This window comes from Mytilinidion resinicola, assembly GCF_010093595.1.
Source record: "Mytilinidion resinicola strain CBS 304.34 unplaced genomic scaffold BDZ99scaffold_5, whole genome shotgun sequence".
NCBI classification, from domain to species: domain Eukaryota; kingdom Fungi; phylum Ascomycota; class Dothideomycetes; order Mytilinidiales; family Mytilinidiaceae; genus Mytilinidion; species Mytilinidion resinicola.
This window is the reverse complement of record NW_022985441.1, coordinates 488,629-505,317: the sequence shown is the minus strand read 5'-3', so window position 1 is coordinate 505,317 and position 16,689 is coordinate 488,629. Positions and strand designations below refer to the sequence as shown.

Here is a 16,689-nt window from a genome sequence, read left to right as displayed (position 1 = left end):
CATTATCGTGACAGTATGTCACCAACTTGTGAGCATGTTTATCTTGAAAATATAACTATTTAAGGCGGGTCTATCTTGAGAGTGTAACTGTATAGGGAATATCCTTGTCTTAAGATGCTACTAGTTTAAAACTATAGCTAGTTATTGTAAGGCCATGGCCTTCTTAAGACCATGGCCATCTTGAGAACATGCCGTCTTACGAACGTGCTGTCTTAGGAACGTCCTCGTTTTAAGATGCCACCGTCTTAAGGCCATGCCTGTCTTAAAAACATGCCGTCTTAATAACATGCCGTCTTGAGAACACGCCGTTTTAAGGACGCGACTGTCTGCATAGTAGCCCCGTCTTAAGACTACTTCTGGGTCATGGCCTATCCGTGCTCGGAATAGAAGTGGCCCGAAAACAGGCCCCCCTCTAGCTCTGGCTACTACAATACCCTAGCGTTCTCGTTCTGATGGCACTTGATCCGACGAAAAGTAGGGGCAAAGAGGAGGAAGTTATCTCAGAGAGCTACAGATTTATGTTCGTGTTCGTTCGGATGGCCCAGCTTCGGATTGCCTAGAGCTGGCCCACATCATACACCTTTGGCGGGCGGGGCGATATCGAAGCTACGCAGGTGACATCTCAATATCTGGATGAGCCTACAAAGGTGGAATACCAAAAGGCTCCGTTGAACATACAGTGGCAGTCCAACACTGTCTGAGGTGGCCTAGTACGTTATCAGAAACTGTGAAACGACAGTACAACAGCTCACCAAACCACGCCAATTCTAGAGGAAGTGTGTACTTGAAGAAAATGAAGATTTAGAATAAATTCACGGATGCGTGACTGACCCTTTCCGTTGAAGGAAGCTCCAAGTGACAAGAGCTCCAAAATGGTCATAGCGCCATAAGTCCGCGGGGAAAAGTATTGTCTGCCTTCGCCACTGCCTCAGACCTCAACTCAAGACTGGGACATAGAAGAAGTCTGACACGACTGTGCAATCTGGTGACAATTTCTCAAGGGCTTTCAGTGTCTCGTAGGCCTGTGGGCGTTTCACCACCCTCGTCGTACGGACCTTGCACATCGGCCGCCTCGCCCTTCCACAGCCATCGCGTTTCACCGCCTGGGTCCTGCAGGGGAGTCCGACGGACATATAATTCCTACTCATACCTACACTACCGCCCTCGCCCAACACTCAATTCCTCGAAGCGATCGCCACCATGAGCTCTACTACTACCGCCACGCAGACAAACACGATCACGGCAGAAAATGTCCTGCGCCTCTTCCCTGAGGTCAACACTACCTTGATCGGTGCTGGAGCGCAAACGTCTGCCACCGACAATGACCTAGAAGGATACGATGAGGAGCAAATCCGGCTCATGGACGAGATGTGCATTGTGCTAGACGAGAACGACGTCCCAATTGGTAGTGCTAGCAAAAAAGTCTGTAAGTATACGATCTATTCAGCTGCAGCACGCGACTGTATTTACCTCTCAATTGTGCAATGCCTAACAAAATGCATAGGCCACTTGATGGAGAACATCGACCAAGGCCTCCTCCATCGCGCATTCTCGGTGTTCCTGTTCGACTCGAACAACCGCCTCCTTCTCCAGCAGCGAGCGACGGAGAAGATCACCTTCCCAGGTCAGTCCCGCCTTGGATACCTGCAATCTTCACGAATACAAGCGCTGATGATATGTTCTTTGGGATAGACATGTGGACAAATACCTGCTGCTCCCACCCGCTAGGCATACCTGGCGAGACTGGTGTCGGACTCGATGCTTCCGTTCAGGGCGTACGACGAGCAGGACAGCGCAAGCTTGACCACGAACTCGGCATCAAGGCTGCTCAAGTGCCCCTTGACGACTTCAAGTTCCTTACACGGATACACTACAAGTCTCCCAGTGATGGGAAGTGGGGAGAGCATGAGAGTAGGTGTTCCGGTACAACCTCGTACGGAGAAGGCTAACGAGGACCGCAGTTGACTACATCCTCTTCATCAAGGCAGACGTCGACATTGAGCCGAACCTCAACGAAGTGCAGGCCACCCGCTACGTCTCCCAATCAGACCTGAAGGCTATGTTCGAGGACAAGAAGCTCAAGTTCACACCGTGGTTCAAGCTCATCTGCAATAGCATGCTATTCGAGTGGTGGGATCACCTCGACTCTGGCCTAGAGAAGTACACCGGCGAGACGGAGATTAGGCGGATGTAGAAGTGGATAAACAGACAGTGCACTTCGGCTGTGTAGGGTTACTCGGCAGCGGAATTGATTCCTGTGGATAAGGCGCGGCAACGACGGAGCAGGTGGCACGGAATCCTTCGGGACGGCCTGCATGACAACATCCCTCATGCAGACGATAGCTATAACTGATGGAAATGGGTAATGCCGACACAAGTCGTGCAAGCCTGCCACAGCAATGGATAGCGATTGAATGACATGGTTTCTCAGTTTCATGCCTCCATCAATCAGACGGCCGCGATCTGTACAAAGGCTGCAAGGCGTAGCGTGCTAGTCATGGACCTACCCTTGGCTTTATCACCATGCATGCAGGCTATCGGTATGCCTTTTCGTGACCAACTGCGTGGGTTCTGATCAGCGAGCTGCACCTCCCGATGAACAGTTCCGCCCTGCGAGCCAGCGTATGCGAACAGCCGTGAACTGGCGACGCAGACGGGTGAAATATCCTTGCCGGCAGATCTGCCAGGCCTGTCATCTCTAGATTCTACGGCTTCGAAAGAAGGTCCCTCTCCACTTCCAGGGTCATGGTGAACGTGGCGCGCCGAAGAACCCTGTGCTCGGTTGTCCGGCTTTGTCTATTCACAGGAGGTCCTTCCGATGCACGTGACGCACCCCACACTTCAACACTTCGGGCGAGGCGGGCACCGACGAGCCTCCTGGAACTCAGACGACTGGCCAAGCGCTCTCCTGCAACACGAGATGCAACCTCCCACTCATGGCGACGCATGCATTGCTGGAGCCAGCTCCGTCTCGCCGGCGCTTCAATAACTCGCCCTGCCGAAGTGAAGCCAGCACGGTGGCCCGCTGGATGAGCAAGCTGAGAGCTGCTAGTGACGGACACTGGTGGCAACGAGAGCCCTTAAGCTGATCCTGATCAAGGTAGGTCCTGGCGGGAGGTTTGCATGGATGGCCTCCACCTTTGGCGCGAGAAGCGTAGTGGCCGTTGCAAGGACAGGCACTTATATCAGAGCCACCTCCCCCATTTCTGTACCGTCCTGCAAACCCACCAGTCTCACGCTGCGGAACCTTCGTCGTCATCACTTCGCTGCCCGTCACGTCCAATCCCATCCCACCCCCACGACGCACGGAAACCCCGCTGCAGCCGTCCTTGCCTGCCAGACCCCTCTCCGCTGCCTCCGCACCTCACTGCCAAGTCAGAGGACGCTTTGCTATCGGCTAGGGTCTTGTGACGATCCAGGAGGCACGAAAAAGCAAGAAGTAGCAGACGCACGGAGCCAAACAAAGCCCGGCCTGTGGTCACCCTACGCCGAAGTTGAGCTCCTCAATAAAGCCTCCAGCATCCTCCTGCTCTGCTTGTCTCCTCTGCATTCCGAACGAGCCGCATAGATCGCCCTACTTCGTGTCCCCCGTCTGCCATTCACGGCCGCCCACTTGTCAGCCCACCCATTGATGTCGGTTGATATACGTCAAGCCTTCACATCATTGCGATTTCCTTCTCGGGTCGAAACCGTCTCGAGATCGCAGTTGTCTAAAGTCCATACTGGGGATAATACCAGACCTGCGAAACCGAACCATTAAGCCAGTCTCTTGCATGCTCTTAGTCCTTTCGATTGATAAAGGTATACTATTGCCTATCTACTACTACCAACTAGCCTGGCAGTTCATACTACTCTGGCTCTTGGGACAGTGGACGCCTTACCACTTTTTCCTGCTTCATCGTCAAGACTAACTGTACCAGAAGAAACCAGACGCGTGAATTGAACTGAGCATCGCAGGTTGCCTCGCTTGTGAAATCCGCAGCTTTCGCTCAAGTGACGTTTGTGAAGAACGTTGGTTGGCGCTTGTGCCGTGTGTCCGTCGCCATCAATCACGCTGGCTCGATATACGACTCTCCCAATTCTTAAACGCAGCGGCAGAGCACACCAGAACACTAGTAGAGCGCATCACAAAAGAAGCAGGCCGCAATCATGGATAAAACAATTGCAGCTGCTGGCATCACCATCGTCGGGCATCAGAATTCCCATCAACAGCATCAGAAACCAGCCATGAGCGGTAATAATCCAAATGCTGTTCCTGTACCCGCGAAGGGGCAGGGGCCAAATCATGAGGGGAATGTTCCCGTCACTTTCAGAATTGTGCAGCAGAAGGGTCATGCGGCTGCTTCCCATACTCACGCTCAGACTCACGCTACTGCTGTCCCGGCGGCGGCGGGCGACAACGATATTCGCATTGTCAAGCCTGAGGAGTACAAGGAGGCGGCTGCGTGCCTGGCTGATGCCTTTGCTGAAGACGATGTCGCGCGCTACTTCATTGACGTCCCAGACCGCGAGCATTGGTCCGAGGCGGACAAATGGCAGCTCCATGTTGACATTCTCGAGTACGTGACTTACGCGCATTGTCTCAAGGGACTCGTGACTACGGTAGGCGAGGGCTATGGTGCCGTTGCGCTCTGGTAGGTCCAGGTTCTGATTTCCCTTCAATTTACATACTCCCACGCGGTAGCGATGCATCATGCTATGGTCATCTCATGTAAGGACTTTCCTAGATGAAGTAAGCTGACATGGCCCACAGGATGCCCCCCGGCAAAAACATGGACGACTTCATGACCATTCTCCGTAGCGGCATGTGGCGCCTGAATTACAGACTCTCTGCTGAAGGCAAAAAGCGCTTCTTCAACGAGTTCCTCCCCCTCCTCCACGATACCAAGGCCGGCGTCCTCGGTGACCGCGACGATACGTCCTGGTATCTTGTCTACCTTGGCACCCGCCCCAGCGCGCGCGGCAAAGGATATGCCCGCAAGTTGGTGGAGCACGTGACCAAGGACGCGGATCGTGATGGGCTGCCGTGCTACTTGGAGAGCAGCAACCCCGTGAATCCGGCGATCTATCGGAAGCTGGGATTTGAGGAGAGACGCAGGATTCACCTGCAGAGGGCAGAGAAGAACGTCGAGCTGGATATTATGGTTAGGGAGCCGGTAGGAAATTGAGGATCGAACGAATGCGCAGATACGGGAGGGGGATTGAGGAAGGGTCGAACACCATTCAACAGGTGAGGGACTCATGGTGTGATTCAGACGGATGTTCTTCTTTTGGCTCTTTGGAGGGGACGGAGATATTTCTTCAACAGAAATTGTGCGGTTATGAGGTTCATTCTCTTTCCTTGTTACATTCATTTAGACCACGGATTCGAGTAGGATGATATGATGAAATTGATTGAATACACGGCGCTGATTCCTACGGATGCGACCGTCTATCCCGTTATAATTGTCCCCCTTGTATGAGATCGGAAAGTGACGATGCAGTGGTACGAGTGCCTAGCACGGACGGCAACGGAAGCATGAAGATCGACAAACGGGGGTTTAAAGTGGGGGGGTTGAGGTGCACAAGTAGGGGTCTAGATTGTCAGGAACAGTCTAGCATAGAGAGGAGCCTGGTCCTGCTAATGAAAACGGTTCGAAACGATGCGCTGCAGTCGGCGTGGAATGAAACAGAATCGAGGCACGATAAGGCCCTTTCGCCGTGTCTGCTCAGCCACGCTCCCTATCTCTGCTGCGCTTCGAATCATGCACTTCTTCTTGGCAACGTGAAACGCTGTCACCCCAGTGTCCAAATTTGCCCACTCCTTTTCCACGGTCCGCACAAAGACACCTTGCTCTCCTGCTGAACCCAGACGAGTATATACAGTTTACACCACCACCACCACTGGCCTCACCCCTCGCTCCGATTCTACGCTCCTGCTATCGTGAGGATACGGCATCGCTGGCCCCCGCTTAACCACACCATCCGCCCCGCCTATTACGACGGCGCGTCGCCCTGCCTGAGGCTGCCAACGCATCTGCCTACAAGTCTATCTTCTCCCGAAAATATTTGCAACCTCTCGTCTCTTCCAACGCCCGGATGACGACCGTCCAACTCCAGCGCCGGTACTCCTTCACCAGCAGCACGGTGCTCGACGGAACCGCAGTCACGAACGCCTCAGCCGCGGTGCGGTCTCCCAAAACGATAGCGCTACAGCCAGTTGAGACGGCGTGTAACCTGTGCGAGAACCCGGGGGTGGGAGTGGACTTTGGTGAGTCTAGATCTAGGGCAGATGGCATTGAAGGGAGGAATTAGGCTGACATTTCACAGGACAAGACCGCAGGCCCCCAAAGCGAGACGCAACCCAGCTGCCCTCCCCTAACGCGAACGACACACAATCCCTACCCACCAAGATCACGAGGCTGGCACTGGAGCGGGACGCAGACGATGACATTGACAGCGGCTACAGCGACGACGGGGACGTGATATCCCCTCCCCCTCTCCGTCTCGAATCCCACGACCGACTCCAGCACCACCTCAACCTCTCCCAGACCGAACCGCTCGAACTGGAACCCTACAGCGATGCCCTCCCGCTTCTAGCAGCAGCACCACCGCCAAACCCACCTCACCTCCTTTCGCTGCCCCCCGAACTCCGCGCCCAAATCTACCGCTACCTCCCCGACACCCTCATCTCCTCCCGACCCCTAATCTACTGTCTTTCCACCTTCGCCGGCCGCAAGCAGCACCCCCTCGCCGCCGTCTGCCGCCAGATCCGCCAGGAGTCGCTCGCGCTGTTCTACGGGTACAACACGTGGCTCATCAAGCTGGAGTTCAAGATCATGTACGACGCCTTCCGGGCGTGGATCCGGGATCTGGGCGACAACGCAGGCGAGCTGCGGCTCTTGCAAATCAGCGTGAGGGGCAGGATGTTTCGGCCGGTTGTAGGGACGGCGGGAGGGGCGGGGAGCGGAAGCGGGACGGCGGTGTTCTCGACTGCGGCGAGCGCGGGGGTCGAGTATCTCTGCGTGGATGGGGATGCGACGTTTCGGATTGACTTGAGCGAGCGGTACGAGGGGGGCGAGGTGGAGGTGGTGCGGTGCGATGGGAGTGCAGCGGCTGGGGAGAGGGCGAGGGCGCATTTGCAGGGGTTGGTGGAACCGCTTTGGCGGAAGAGGAGGGAGGGGAGGTTGAGGGGGGCGGACTTTTTGGGCATGGTGGATTTATTTTTGGGATATACTGGGTGGTGGTGCTGACGAGGGCCGGGCTGGGCTTCTGTACACTTGCTTGGCACCGCTTGAGGTCCCCTGGTACGTTATCAAGAGTTGAGAAATGTTAGTTTTGACATGCCTGATAGCTCTCTAGGCCACCACCTCAGACGGAGTTAGAATATACTGCTACTTAATGCTTCAACGGAGCATTAACTCTCATCTCCTTCTTCTGCAGACGGGGCCTCATATGTCACAGGTCGCTAAGCAGTCATATGCCTCTCCTCAGTCACATTATCCCTACAGCATTAACATATAGGAAACCCAGCCCCCCTCCCCACCTTCTCCCTCCCCCCTTCTTCCACAAATAGTACCTAGGCAGGTCGATGGTGCCGTCTAAAGTGTCTTGAAAGGTCTCAAAACTACACCGCATGATGTCAAAAGCTCGATGGTCCAAATCGAAGCACGTAGAAACGCAGTATTTGACACATTCCTGGTAGCGTCTGAAGTACCTTCAAAGGGCTAAAGAATGTACCAAAAGATGTAAAGAAATGCACGTTGTAGACTGACCTCCCATTTGGGTGGTGAAATTGCGGGATGAGATCTGACACGTGATGGCTCTGCAAAATCTGCGCTAGTCCCAAAATAGGCTTTAAGTAAACAACGGGGGAAATCACCAACATCACCAATTCCCATTCCTTCTCCGCTCGACAACCCACCCACTGATCTGTCCAGTGGTGGACCAAACTCGGTCAACCATGGACGCCTTCAACCTGAAAACCGCATCCACATACATCAACAACCTCCTCCTCGCACGCGGCCTGCTGCGCGATGGCAAACCAATCGAGTTCGCGCGCCCCTCGAAGACCGAGGGCGGCAAAGAAGTTGCAATGGCACAGATCATAAACCTAGTACACGACTTGATTCTAAAACGCGACGTACGTATTCGCCAATATCAATCTAATTGAATTCTACCCACACCTCTACGTTTGTTGCACATGAAAGTCCACACTGACGCTGACCCTCCCCAGCGCGACCAAACCCACCACTCTTCCCTCGCCCACACAATCTCGACCATCCGCGCCGAATCGACCACCAACGCCCTCCGCGCCGAGAAACTCCAAACCCGCGTCGACGACCTCGCGCGCCAGCTCTCCCTCTCGCAGTCCCAGGAACGCGCCGCCCGTACCGCTTTGCGCACCGCGGAGTCCTCGGCCCGCTCCCTGCGCGAGGAAATGTTGCGCTCAAAGACAACGGTCGCGCAGGTGCGGACGGCGTGCGCAAACGACGTCCGCAAGCGCGACGTGCAGATCCAGCGGCTGAAGACGCACCTCACGGCGCAGCAGCGGGGGAACAAGACAGGCCTGGTGGGCGCGAGCATCACGATTACACCTGGGGCGACGGGGAAGCTGGGGAGTGGGCGGGAAGAGGAGCTCACGGGTGGACTGGGGTTAGAAGATCCGGGGTATGAATTACGACAGGAGACTACGGAGTTCCTCACGCAGCTGAGCCAGGGGCTAAGTGACGAGAATGATAGTTTGATCGGGTTGGTGCGGGGGACGCTGGGGACGTTGAAGGAGCTGCAAGGGATGGATGGGTGTGAGGGGCTGGAGACGCTGAGGGAGGAGGAGGTGGAGGCGGGTGGGATGGTCAGCGCGCTGCCGACGAGTTATGAGGCGCTGGCGGCGGATATGGATCTTGTGTTGGAGAATCTGAAGAACCTGCTCACGAATCCGAACTTCGTGCCGATTGACGAGGTGGAGTTGAGGGAGGAGGAGATTGTGAGGTTGAGGCAGGGGTGGGAAAAGATGGAGACAAGGTGGCGGGAGGCTATTACGATGATGGACGGGTGGAGGAAGAGGATGGCGAGTGGAGGCGATACGGTTAATATCGATGAGTTGAAGATGGGGTTGGGACTCAGTGTTGGGCTTGAGTCTCCCAGCAAAGAAGACATATCAATCCTCACGGACGGCGAGGAGGAGATGGACAGTGAGGGCCTCGAAGACATCGAAGAGGAGGGAGAGCCCTCCAGCCTAGAAGACGCCCCATCCCCAGAGCCGGCAGTCACAGACAAGACGACGAATTCGGATATCTTCAACATCCACCTGCAGCCTGCACAACCAGCGCTTAGGGAAGGCGACGGCAACATCAAATCCCCCCGCAAGGTTGCGTTTGCGCCCTCGGCCACCAGCGCACCATCCCAGGATGTAGACGAGAATGCGTCTGAGATCGACCTCGTCGGCGAGACGTTCAGCGGCAAAGACGCAGCGAAAGCAAAGTCACAGGCAGGAGCAGTCGGAAGCAGACCGCGAGTGCAGGAGTCGCGGATTCCTCGCCAAGTACGTTTTGACGATACTGCGGAGCTTGAATGCATGGCTCGCACGGTCACCCTTTCTTCACCCCTCCTCTCTCCAGACTCAACCACAGACCTCTATATTGACAAACTGCAGGCTCAGAAACGGCTGTCATCCCCACGGCCACACCCCGAAGAGCGCTCCCCGAAGCTGACAGTGCAAGACAAGCTCAACGTGGCCCAAGCCGAGGCCGAGGCGACGGCGCTCGCAGCAGGCCTGGTGCGCGCGAAGCCGGCTGCAGAGGCGCTGGAGGATGCGGGTGATGCACAGGCTGGCTCGCAGCATCGCCGGCGCAGCTCTCCACGCAAGACGCGGGTTGGCGGGCGCCCGAAGCGGCGAAAGAGCACGTTGACGCCGGAGGAGCTGCAGACGATGCTGGGTTCCGAGTAGTAGCAGGTTGGCAAACCAGGTCGCAGCGCAGCCAGCTGATATCGTAAGAGACGCTCGGATTAGCTTAAGGTTCGCCGGGGCAGAGCAAAATGCAATCTATCCAGCAGTAGCGGGGGGGGCTTGCGTAACTATTAGTAGCATGCAGCGGCGTTTTGGGTGTCTTTGGTGTATGGTCTCGTTTAGGCAGGCCAGGTGGAGTCTGGAGTGGATTGCGTGAGCGGGGTGCTAGCTGGGTGCAGTCAGTGCATAATGTACAGGTGGAGGTGCTGGGGTGTGTGGCGCGTAGGTGCGGGAATCACGGTGGGCTCGCTTTCGGGGCGGCTCGCAGGACATGGGTGGTAGCCGTGATCAACGGCTTCGAGAAGCGGTGGAGACGGGGCCTGATTTAGAAGTGTGGAATTACGAATGGAAGAAATGCTGCCATCAGTGCGGCTGTATGGGGTCGCCGGTATAAGGGCCTCTGAGACCCCGAGTGACACACGGTGTCGTCGACGGCGGTGCGTACAGCGGCCTGCCTGCTCGATATCAAATTGCACGCCCAATGGGAGACGCTGGCGGGACTGGAGGAAGTGGCTGGAGGGCATCGCCGGTGTGTCTTGATTCCCGCGATGACGGGCGGCGAGTGGAGTCTGGACACTCGCAATTGGGCAAGGGGAAGAGCGCGAGGTGGTTATCGCCATCGTCGAAGTCTGCTGCAGCGTGGTGGGCTGTTTTCTCGGTGCGGAGGCCTGGCTGCACGCAGCCGCTGGGTGGAGGGAGGCTGCACGGGAATCGGATGGCGGGCGAGTCGGGGCGATTGGGCAGAGCATCGAGGGGCTCGCATGGCAGACCCGTCCTCGCAGCACACGAAGAAAAGAGCGGGCAGCAGGCCGGCCTGGCACGACTGAACCCGCATCGCGCACTGCCCGAAGCGGCGGCGGACGGCAATAGATTGCTGCAGTGTGACACTCCCGCCCCATCACGACCATCCCCGCAGCCGGCACTGCCATTGGCCTGGTGTTCGCCCGCCCTGCACCGCTAAAGGCGACGCCGCGAAACGAAGAGCGCAGCCAATCGAGGCGGCAGCTTCAGGCGCCCGCTGCACACCACCCGAGTGCTCCACCGCCGCCTCGTCCACTCCCACGCCGACCTCAAGCGCTCTCGCAGCCCCCATGCACCAGCCCGGCCTTCGGTGCAAGCAGCCCTCAGCGTGACCTTGCTTGTCCGTCCAGCTAACCCGTCGCCATGGCCGGCCACCCAGTTTAAATAAGGCCCCGCCGCTCCCCCTCCTCCGACTCCTCAGCAAGCGTGTGAACTTCCAAGAGCTGTTTATTATTCGTCTTTTTGTGTTTCGTCCTTTTTCTCTCCCCTTTCTCTCCTCCTCCCCAGGCCTGGTGCCATTAATTACCACTACTCACTACCAATCCTTCTTTAATTCATGCCAATTGTCGCCGGTCGACTACCCACCCATACGAATAATTCCAGCTCTTTCTTGCTCAGCAAATCCAACACATAATCGCACTGCATTCACTCTCGGCATTTGCACTATCGCCTTCTTTCAGACACCAAACCAGCACGATATCGAACAACCTGTTTCAAACGACTACCGCTCTTCAGCACTAAAAGAAACTTAATATATACCAAGAACACCAACAATCTTCGAAATGGCAGCCATCCAGCTTAACTTTTCTCTCCGCACCTCGGCCAACTGCAAGACCGTCCACCTTCTCGGCTCCTGGGACAACTACGCAGGCCAGCTCCCGCTCTCCAAGGACTCCAAGAAGTCAGGAGGCTGGTTGGGCACTTTCCGCTTCCAGGGCCAGCAACTGAAGCAGGGCTCCCGCTACTGGTACTACGTATGTAGCTCCCATGCTCCTTTCATTGATTGAACCCCTCCACTGACTTCCTCGCCAGTACATCATCGACGGCTACCACGTCTCGCACAACCCGGCCCACGAGTTCACCGTCGAGCCCACCACCGGCCGCAAGCTCAACATCCTCGACATCCCCGGCAAGACCGCCGCGCCCGCCTCGCGCTCCGCCGCCGCCGCCTCGTCGCGCGAGTCCTCCAAGCGCCACTCGCGCCGCATCTCGTCCGAGATCCCCAAGGGCCGCGCGCTGTCGCCATCCAAGATCCAGGCCCCGACGCCCGTCAAGCCCGGCCAGGTGCGCAACATTGTCGCCGGCAACTACGAGCCCGCCACCGTCGAGGCGCTGACCAGCCGCTTCTCCCTGGCCACCATGGAGGACTCCGACGACGACAGCGAGTACGACTCCGATGACTCTTCGGATGTCCCGTCCTTGACCTCGCGCTCCTCCAACTCGAGCTCGCCCTCGAGCGTGTCGAGCACCTCGAGCTGCTGCACCTGCGAACGCTACGGCATCACCCGCGCTGGCGACCGCGTCAAGCTTGACTGCGGCGGCGCGCGCTGCGGCTTCTCCGACGACTCGGACGAGTGCTCCAGCGAGGACGACGAGGCCTACGAGGCCCGCCAGACCCGCCGCCAGGGTATTGTCGTGCGCACTTAAGTGAACCCCAAACCCACGTCAGTGTACCACTTGCAACAACACCCAAACGCCACACAGATCCCGTGCGAGGGAAAACGCTCCTTTTCGAAACACCCTTCTTGTCTATACTATTCACGCCTAACCTCACGGCCTTTATTACGTTACTATTAGTGCGCTCAATCCTGTCGTTTGGATTTTACCTCGAGACTTGTTCGATTTTTTTTTTTGGTTGCGCCACTGAAGATGGATATAATGAAAAGCGCTTTCCCTACTCTACTCACCTATTGCCGATCCACTGGTTGGGGAGGTACGGGTTGGGTAGGGTTGGGGGAGCTGCTGAAATGCCACACTCGTTTCTGGGACCAGAGATGAGCACTGGCAATGCCCCGCCATCCCCCGTCTTTCACCACGCTTTGGTAGATGGGGGGGGGTGGTCCCGGGGCTGGAGCGGATAGGAGTAGAGGAGAGGAGAGGAGAGGAGAGGAGAAGAGATTGGAGAGGTGGAGATGGGGTGTCTGGAGACCTGGCTGGCTGTTTGAGAGAATGGTTGGCTGGGGGGGACGGATGTCTGGGTGGAGGAGGATGTGGGCAAATTGCACGCCGGATTACTTCGATAGATTACCCAGTGCGGCAGTCGTGGAGGCGACGTCGTGCGAATGGAGTTTTCTTGCGTGCCAATTTTTGGGTGTTTTTTTGAGGCGTGATGTGATACGATGTGAATGTGAACGTGGCGAGTGAATTAAATTGAGTGAAGTGAATTTGTGAGATACAGCAGCATCTAAGCTGGCTCGATGCCTTGTCCAATACCAGATCCTAAAAGAAGCCGGATGGCTTTGACCAATCTGACACCTACCTTGCTGAGGTACCTCGTGCGGGTTGGCAAGCAAGTGTACATACACACACACACTCTAACTCTCGACTGATGCTGCAGACCTCCTCGCCGCTTTCCCCCTCCCCCCACTCCCTGTACATGAAATCCATGCCTCCCTCGCACATGTTGCTTACCTAACGCAACGGTATTCTTCCTCCAGTTATCTTACGGTGGGTATATAAACTCCACCCGCACCTAAACAATCACAGCAGGACCGAGGCTGTGGACTAGTTCAAACACACGCATCAGAGAGCTCATGCATGGCCTGCTCTGCGCGGGCTTGGTTGGATTAAAATCCACCGATAGGCCCCCCCTTCATGGAGGCGGGTGGGTTGGGTTTGGCGGGATCAAAATACAAACACAGAGCACGGAATGGAGCGAGTCCCGCTGGGCGGAGGAAGCTGCTGCGCTTCATTTGTAGTTGGGGATTGATAATCGTCTCCAACAGAGCTTGAGATTGTTAGAGCTCAAGGTCGCAGGATGGTAGTGAGGAAAGCCGTGAGTAGGGGGCCCGATATAGCCCAACCGAAATAGGAGGCACAGGAGATTTTGAAGAGATCTTGAAAGAGTGATGGTGCTCATCGATCGTTGAAGGGTGATGGACGGCGCAACTCGATCCTCCGTGTTTGACCAAACCCCAGAGAGGCACGCCCAGACCATTGTTAGTCTTGTGTTTGCTATTTAAAGAGCCATATCGGGCGTTCCAGATGACCTGTAGAGTAGAACTCGAGAAGTGGGTGCTTTTATACTCGACCCCGATGGATTTTTGCAATTGTAGCACGTGATGCTAACGTGAATGTGAACCAGATGCAGTACATAGTAGTGTAGGACTACGTAAGTGTCTAGGCGAACGCTACGGTACGGGAATAGGTAGACGTGGGTTCTCTATAATGAGATTAGATATAGGATCAAACTTCGAGTCCTTCGCGTGTGGGTCGTGGGTACGGGTTCTAAGCTACTGATGCTGACCGTGATGCTGATGAGATCATGCTGGACGGAACGGCCTGCTGTGGTGATATGTGGAGGTGATGCTGCAGGACTCAGCTGGGTAGGGGTATCGAACTCGTCACTGTAATTAAAACTGACTAGCTGGAAGTCGACGCGCAAATACCGTTCATAAGGTGAGAGCAATTGAGTAGTGTCCTTAAAGAAATAGTGGCACCGATATGCAGCCAACGAGATTGTAGGCAACAATCATTGAGTCGTAGAAATTTGATTTGAGCATGAAAGAAGAAAAGGAAGTCGTCCACACCCCACGCCCCATCTCACCCATTTCCACAACCCAGCCCCGGGGGCCCCCGCCCACGGATCTACCACAGCCGAGAAACCCGCGCTCCCAGCTCAGCATCGCGTGCTCACCGGAGAGATATTGGGCCTATCTGACATGGCCAGACCCCGCCAGCGCCAGGTAAGCCGAGACACGATCATCAGGGTCCGGAGGCTATGTCTCGCTATTTGACGTCCATTGATGATCTCACATTTCTCGTAGGCAACGTTGCAGTAAAGTGGTGGGCTAAGCGAAGTCGTGGATATACCGAATTTGGAGTTAAGTTGACCGTGCTGCGGATCTCCGGGTTAAGTGGGTCTACTGCTAGAATTAGAAAGGCTGCAAGCTATTTGAGTTGGTGATCTGCGGCCGCGAATCGAGTGAGACAGGAACGCTGGGATCTGGTCCTAGTAAACGAATCAGATTGTCTCATAATGTCGGAAATGTAGGCACGGCCGTTTGCCTTGTCCCATTCCAAATATCGCAACGTCCATGAACGCATACTCCTCGAAGGTGGAAACCCGTCGGAAAGCCCCCATGGCGGAGTCCACTCTGTTCCCGCCCCCGCCCTCACCCCAACAGTTACCGCCCCCAGCAGAGGAGGCTGAAAACCGCAGACTGGACAATGAAGGATCCGGAGCGTGCATATCAATATCGTGCGCCTTGTGGGATGCCTTCACAAGCAGGGGATTTCCGAGTACACGTCTATTATCGATAACATGTCTGCCTCGCCGCTCGACCCCGCATGCTGGATCGGGCTGGGACCCAAGCTTCCCCTGACAACAAGGCACAGCGCAGTGTTTCACCGGTTTTTGGAAGGGGTAGGTTGGAGACAGTTTCCTGGCTGGTGTATCTTTAGATCCTAGGAGGAGCTTGTGAGGAAGCGGAGGCGGTTCCAGGCGCAATCACGAGATGTTGGCGCGAGGCTCGGGGCTTGCCTCCGGAAACGCGTACCAGGGAAGAGAAGGAGACACGAGAAGATGGAGGCTTCGTCCGGAAATAGAAATAAAGCGATGCTTCTTGCGTCTTGAATATTGACAAGTTGTGAAGTTTGAGTAAGGAGATAGCAGAGCATCACGCAAGGCTCATATCTCCATCTCCCAATGAAATCGCACAGAACACCTCTTTCCGTATCCAATAAGAAAAAATCAGGCCAGCCATCGTAAAGCTTTACGATTTCCCTCGAATGAAGAGGGAATGATCTAAAAATAGACCGCAACATGCTTCATTTTCGGCGTCTTGGAAACTAAGCTTGCTGGAAAGCGAGCCAAGCTCCAGCTCCACACGGAAAAGAGGAAGAAAAGCAAACGAGGAATACGAATCTGTGTTCGGAGTCCGCCCAAGCAAGCCATCAAGAGGCTCTTGCAAACCTTGCTTCCCTGCAGCGCACATCGTCGGATACCCTTCCGACTCGCCGTGGATCTCTCAAACGCCGCGGCGTGGCTGAGGTATCAAGACCGAGTGCGCCTTACTTACTGCATTCTGGCTATCCGGCCTGTTTCGCCACGGAACCGCGTCGCGCTCGTGGCTTGGCTCTGCTCGCATGCGAAGAATCCGCGGACCGGCGAGCTTTGCGTACCGGCGAGGCCCGGTCAGGCCAGCCCATCGCGGTGTGCTACGTGGGGCATAATTCGGCTGGTCGTGACGTGGGGTTGAGGTGGTATTGCGCAGTGGAGTTCACGGTGTCAGAGCATCCTGATACTCACCGACGGAGCATGTTTGTAGGTTGGTGAAGGAGGGCCGCAAGAGCGGTCGGCCGCACCGAAACATTCGGTAAGATTGGTTCATGACGTAGTTATCCGAGCTCCCCACGCCAGGGTCCGCGACACATGATGGAGATCATGCAAGACATCCATGCAGTCGTGACTCAGGAGCCCAAACGAATGCGCTTGCGACGGCGAGGCAGCAACGGAGTCACGAAGGCCACGCATTCGACTATCGCAATGCGAACGGAAGGGTGCGGAAGCAGTCTTGTGATGCTGCTATTAGAAATCCAGTCTTGACCTCTGCCAGAAAGGGTAATACGCTACGCGCATAGCAGAACGCCCAGGTACGTACGAAAAGGATTTCGAGATTGCTGCGACTAAAAAAGCTCTACGTGAAACAAAAAACAAGGAGGCGCCGACCCTATGCACA

The 16,689-nt window shown here is 55.8% G+C and overlaps 6 protein-coding genes across 6 annotated transcripts; all 6 read left to right on the top strand.

Moving 5' to 3' along the window:
- The first annotated feature begins 936 nt into the window (after positions 1–936).
- On the top strand, positions 937–2,345 carry BDZ99DRAFT_460269 (isopentenyl-diphosphate delta isomeras-like protein 1). Its single transcript, XM_033719352.1, has 4 exons — positions 937–1,426; positions 1,505–1,624; positions 1,693–1,911; positions 1,962–2,345. Exons 1-4 carry the CDS (start codon positions 1,201–1,203, stop codon positions 2,192–2,194), a joined length of 798 nt encoding a protein of 265 aa, XP_033579905.1. The 5' UTR covers positions 937–1,200; the 3' UTR covers positions 2,195–2,345.
- Positions 2,346–3,786: 1,441 nt separating this feature from the next.
- On the top strand, positions 3,787–5,459 carry BDZ99DRAFT_246293 (uncharacterized protein). The gene is made up of 3 exons (XM_033713633.1): positions 3,787–3,801; positions 3,924–4,634; positions 4,754–5,459. The coding sequence occupies exons 2-3, from the start codon at positions 4,150–4,152 to the stop codon at positions 5,166–5,168; spliced, it is 900 nt and encodes a 299-aa protein (XP_033579904.1). The 5' UTR covers positions 3,787–3,801; positions 3,924–4,149; the 3' UTR covers positions 5,169–5,459.
- Positions 5,460–5,962: 503 nt separating this feature from the next.
- Positions 5,963–7,615, top strand: BDZ99DRAFT_246243 (uncharacterized protein). The gene is made up of 3 exons (XM_033713632.1): positions 5,963–6,250; positions 6,310–7,286; positions 7,342–7,615. The coding sequence occupies exons 1-2, from the start codon at positions 6,079–6,081 to the stop codon at positions 7,230–7,232; spliced, it is 1,095 nt and encodes a 364-aa protein (XP_033579903.1). The 5' UTR covers positions 5,963–6,078; the 3' UTR covers positions 7,233–7,286; positions 7,342–7,615.
- A 600-nt stretch (positions 7,616–8,215) lies between these two features.
- BDZ99DRAFT_568218 (uncharacterized protein) lies at positions 8,216–10,384 on the top strand. The gene is made up of 2 exons (XM_033727765.1): positions 8,216–9,523; positions 9,635–10,384. Exons 1-2 carry the CDS (start codon positions 8,420–8,422, stop codon positions 9,926–9,928), a joined length of 1,398 nt encoding a protein of 465 aa, XP_033579902.1. The 5' UTR covers positions 8,216–8,419; the 3' UTR covers positions 9,929–10,384.
- A 921-nt stretch (positions 10,385–11,305) lies between these two features.
- BDZ99DRAFT_437685 (uncharacterized protein) lies at positions 11,306–12,720 on the top strand. The gene is made up of 2 exons (XM_033717593.1): positions 11,306–11,763; positions 11,822–12,720. Exons 1-2 carry the CDS (start codon positions 11,572–11,574, stop codon positions 12,434–12,436), a joined length of 807 nt encoding a protein of 268 aa, XP_033579901.1. The 5' UTR covers positions 11,306–11,571; the 3' UTR covers positions 12,437–12,720.
- Positions 12,721–12,741: 21 nt separating this feature from the next.
- BDZ99DRAFT_460266 (uncharacterized protein) lies at positions 12,742–13,331 on the top strand. The gene has a single exon (XM_033719351.1). It carries the CDS (start codon positions 12,836–12,838, stop codon positions 13,151–13,153), a length of 318 nt encoding a protein of 105 aa, XP_033579900.1. The 5' UTR covers positions 12,742–12,835; the 3' UTR covers positions 13,154–13,331.
- Positions 13,332–16,689: the final 3,358 nt, after the last annotated feature.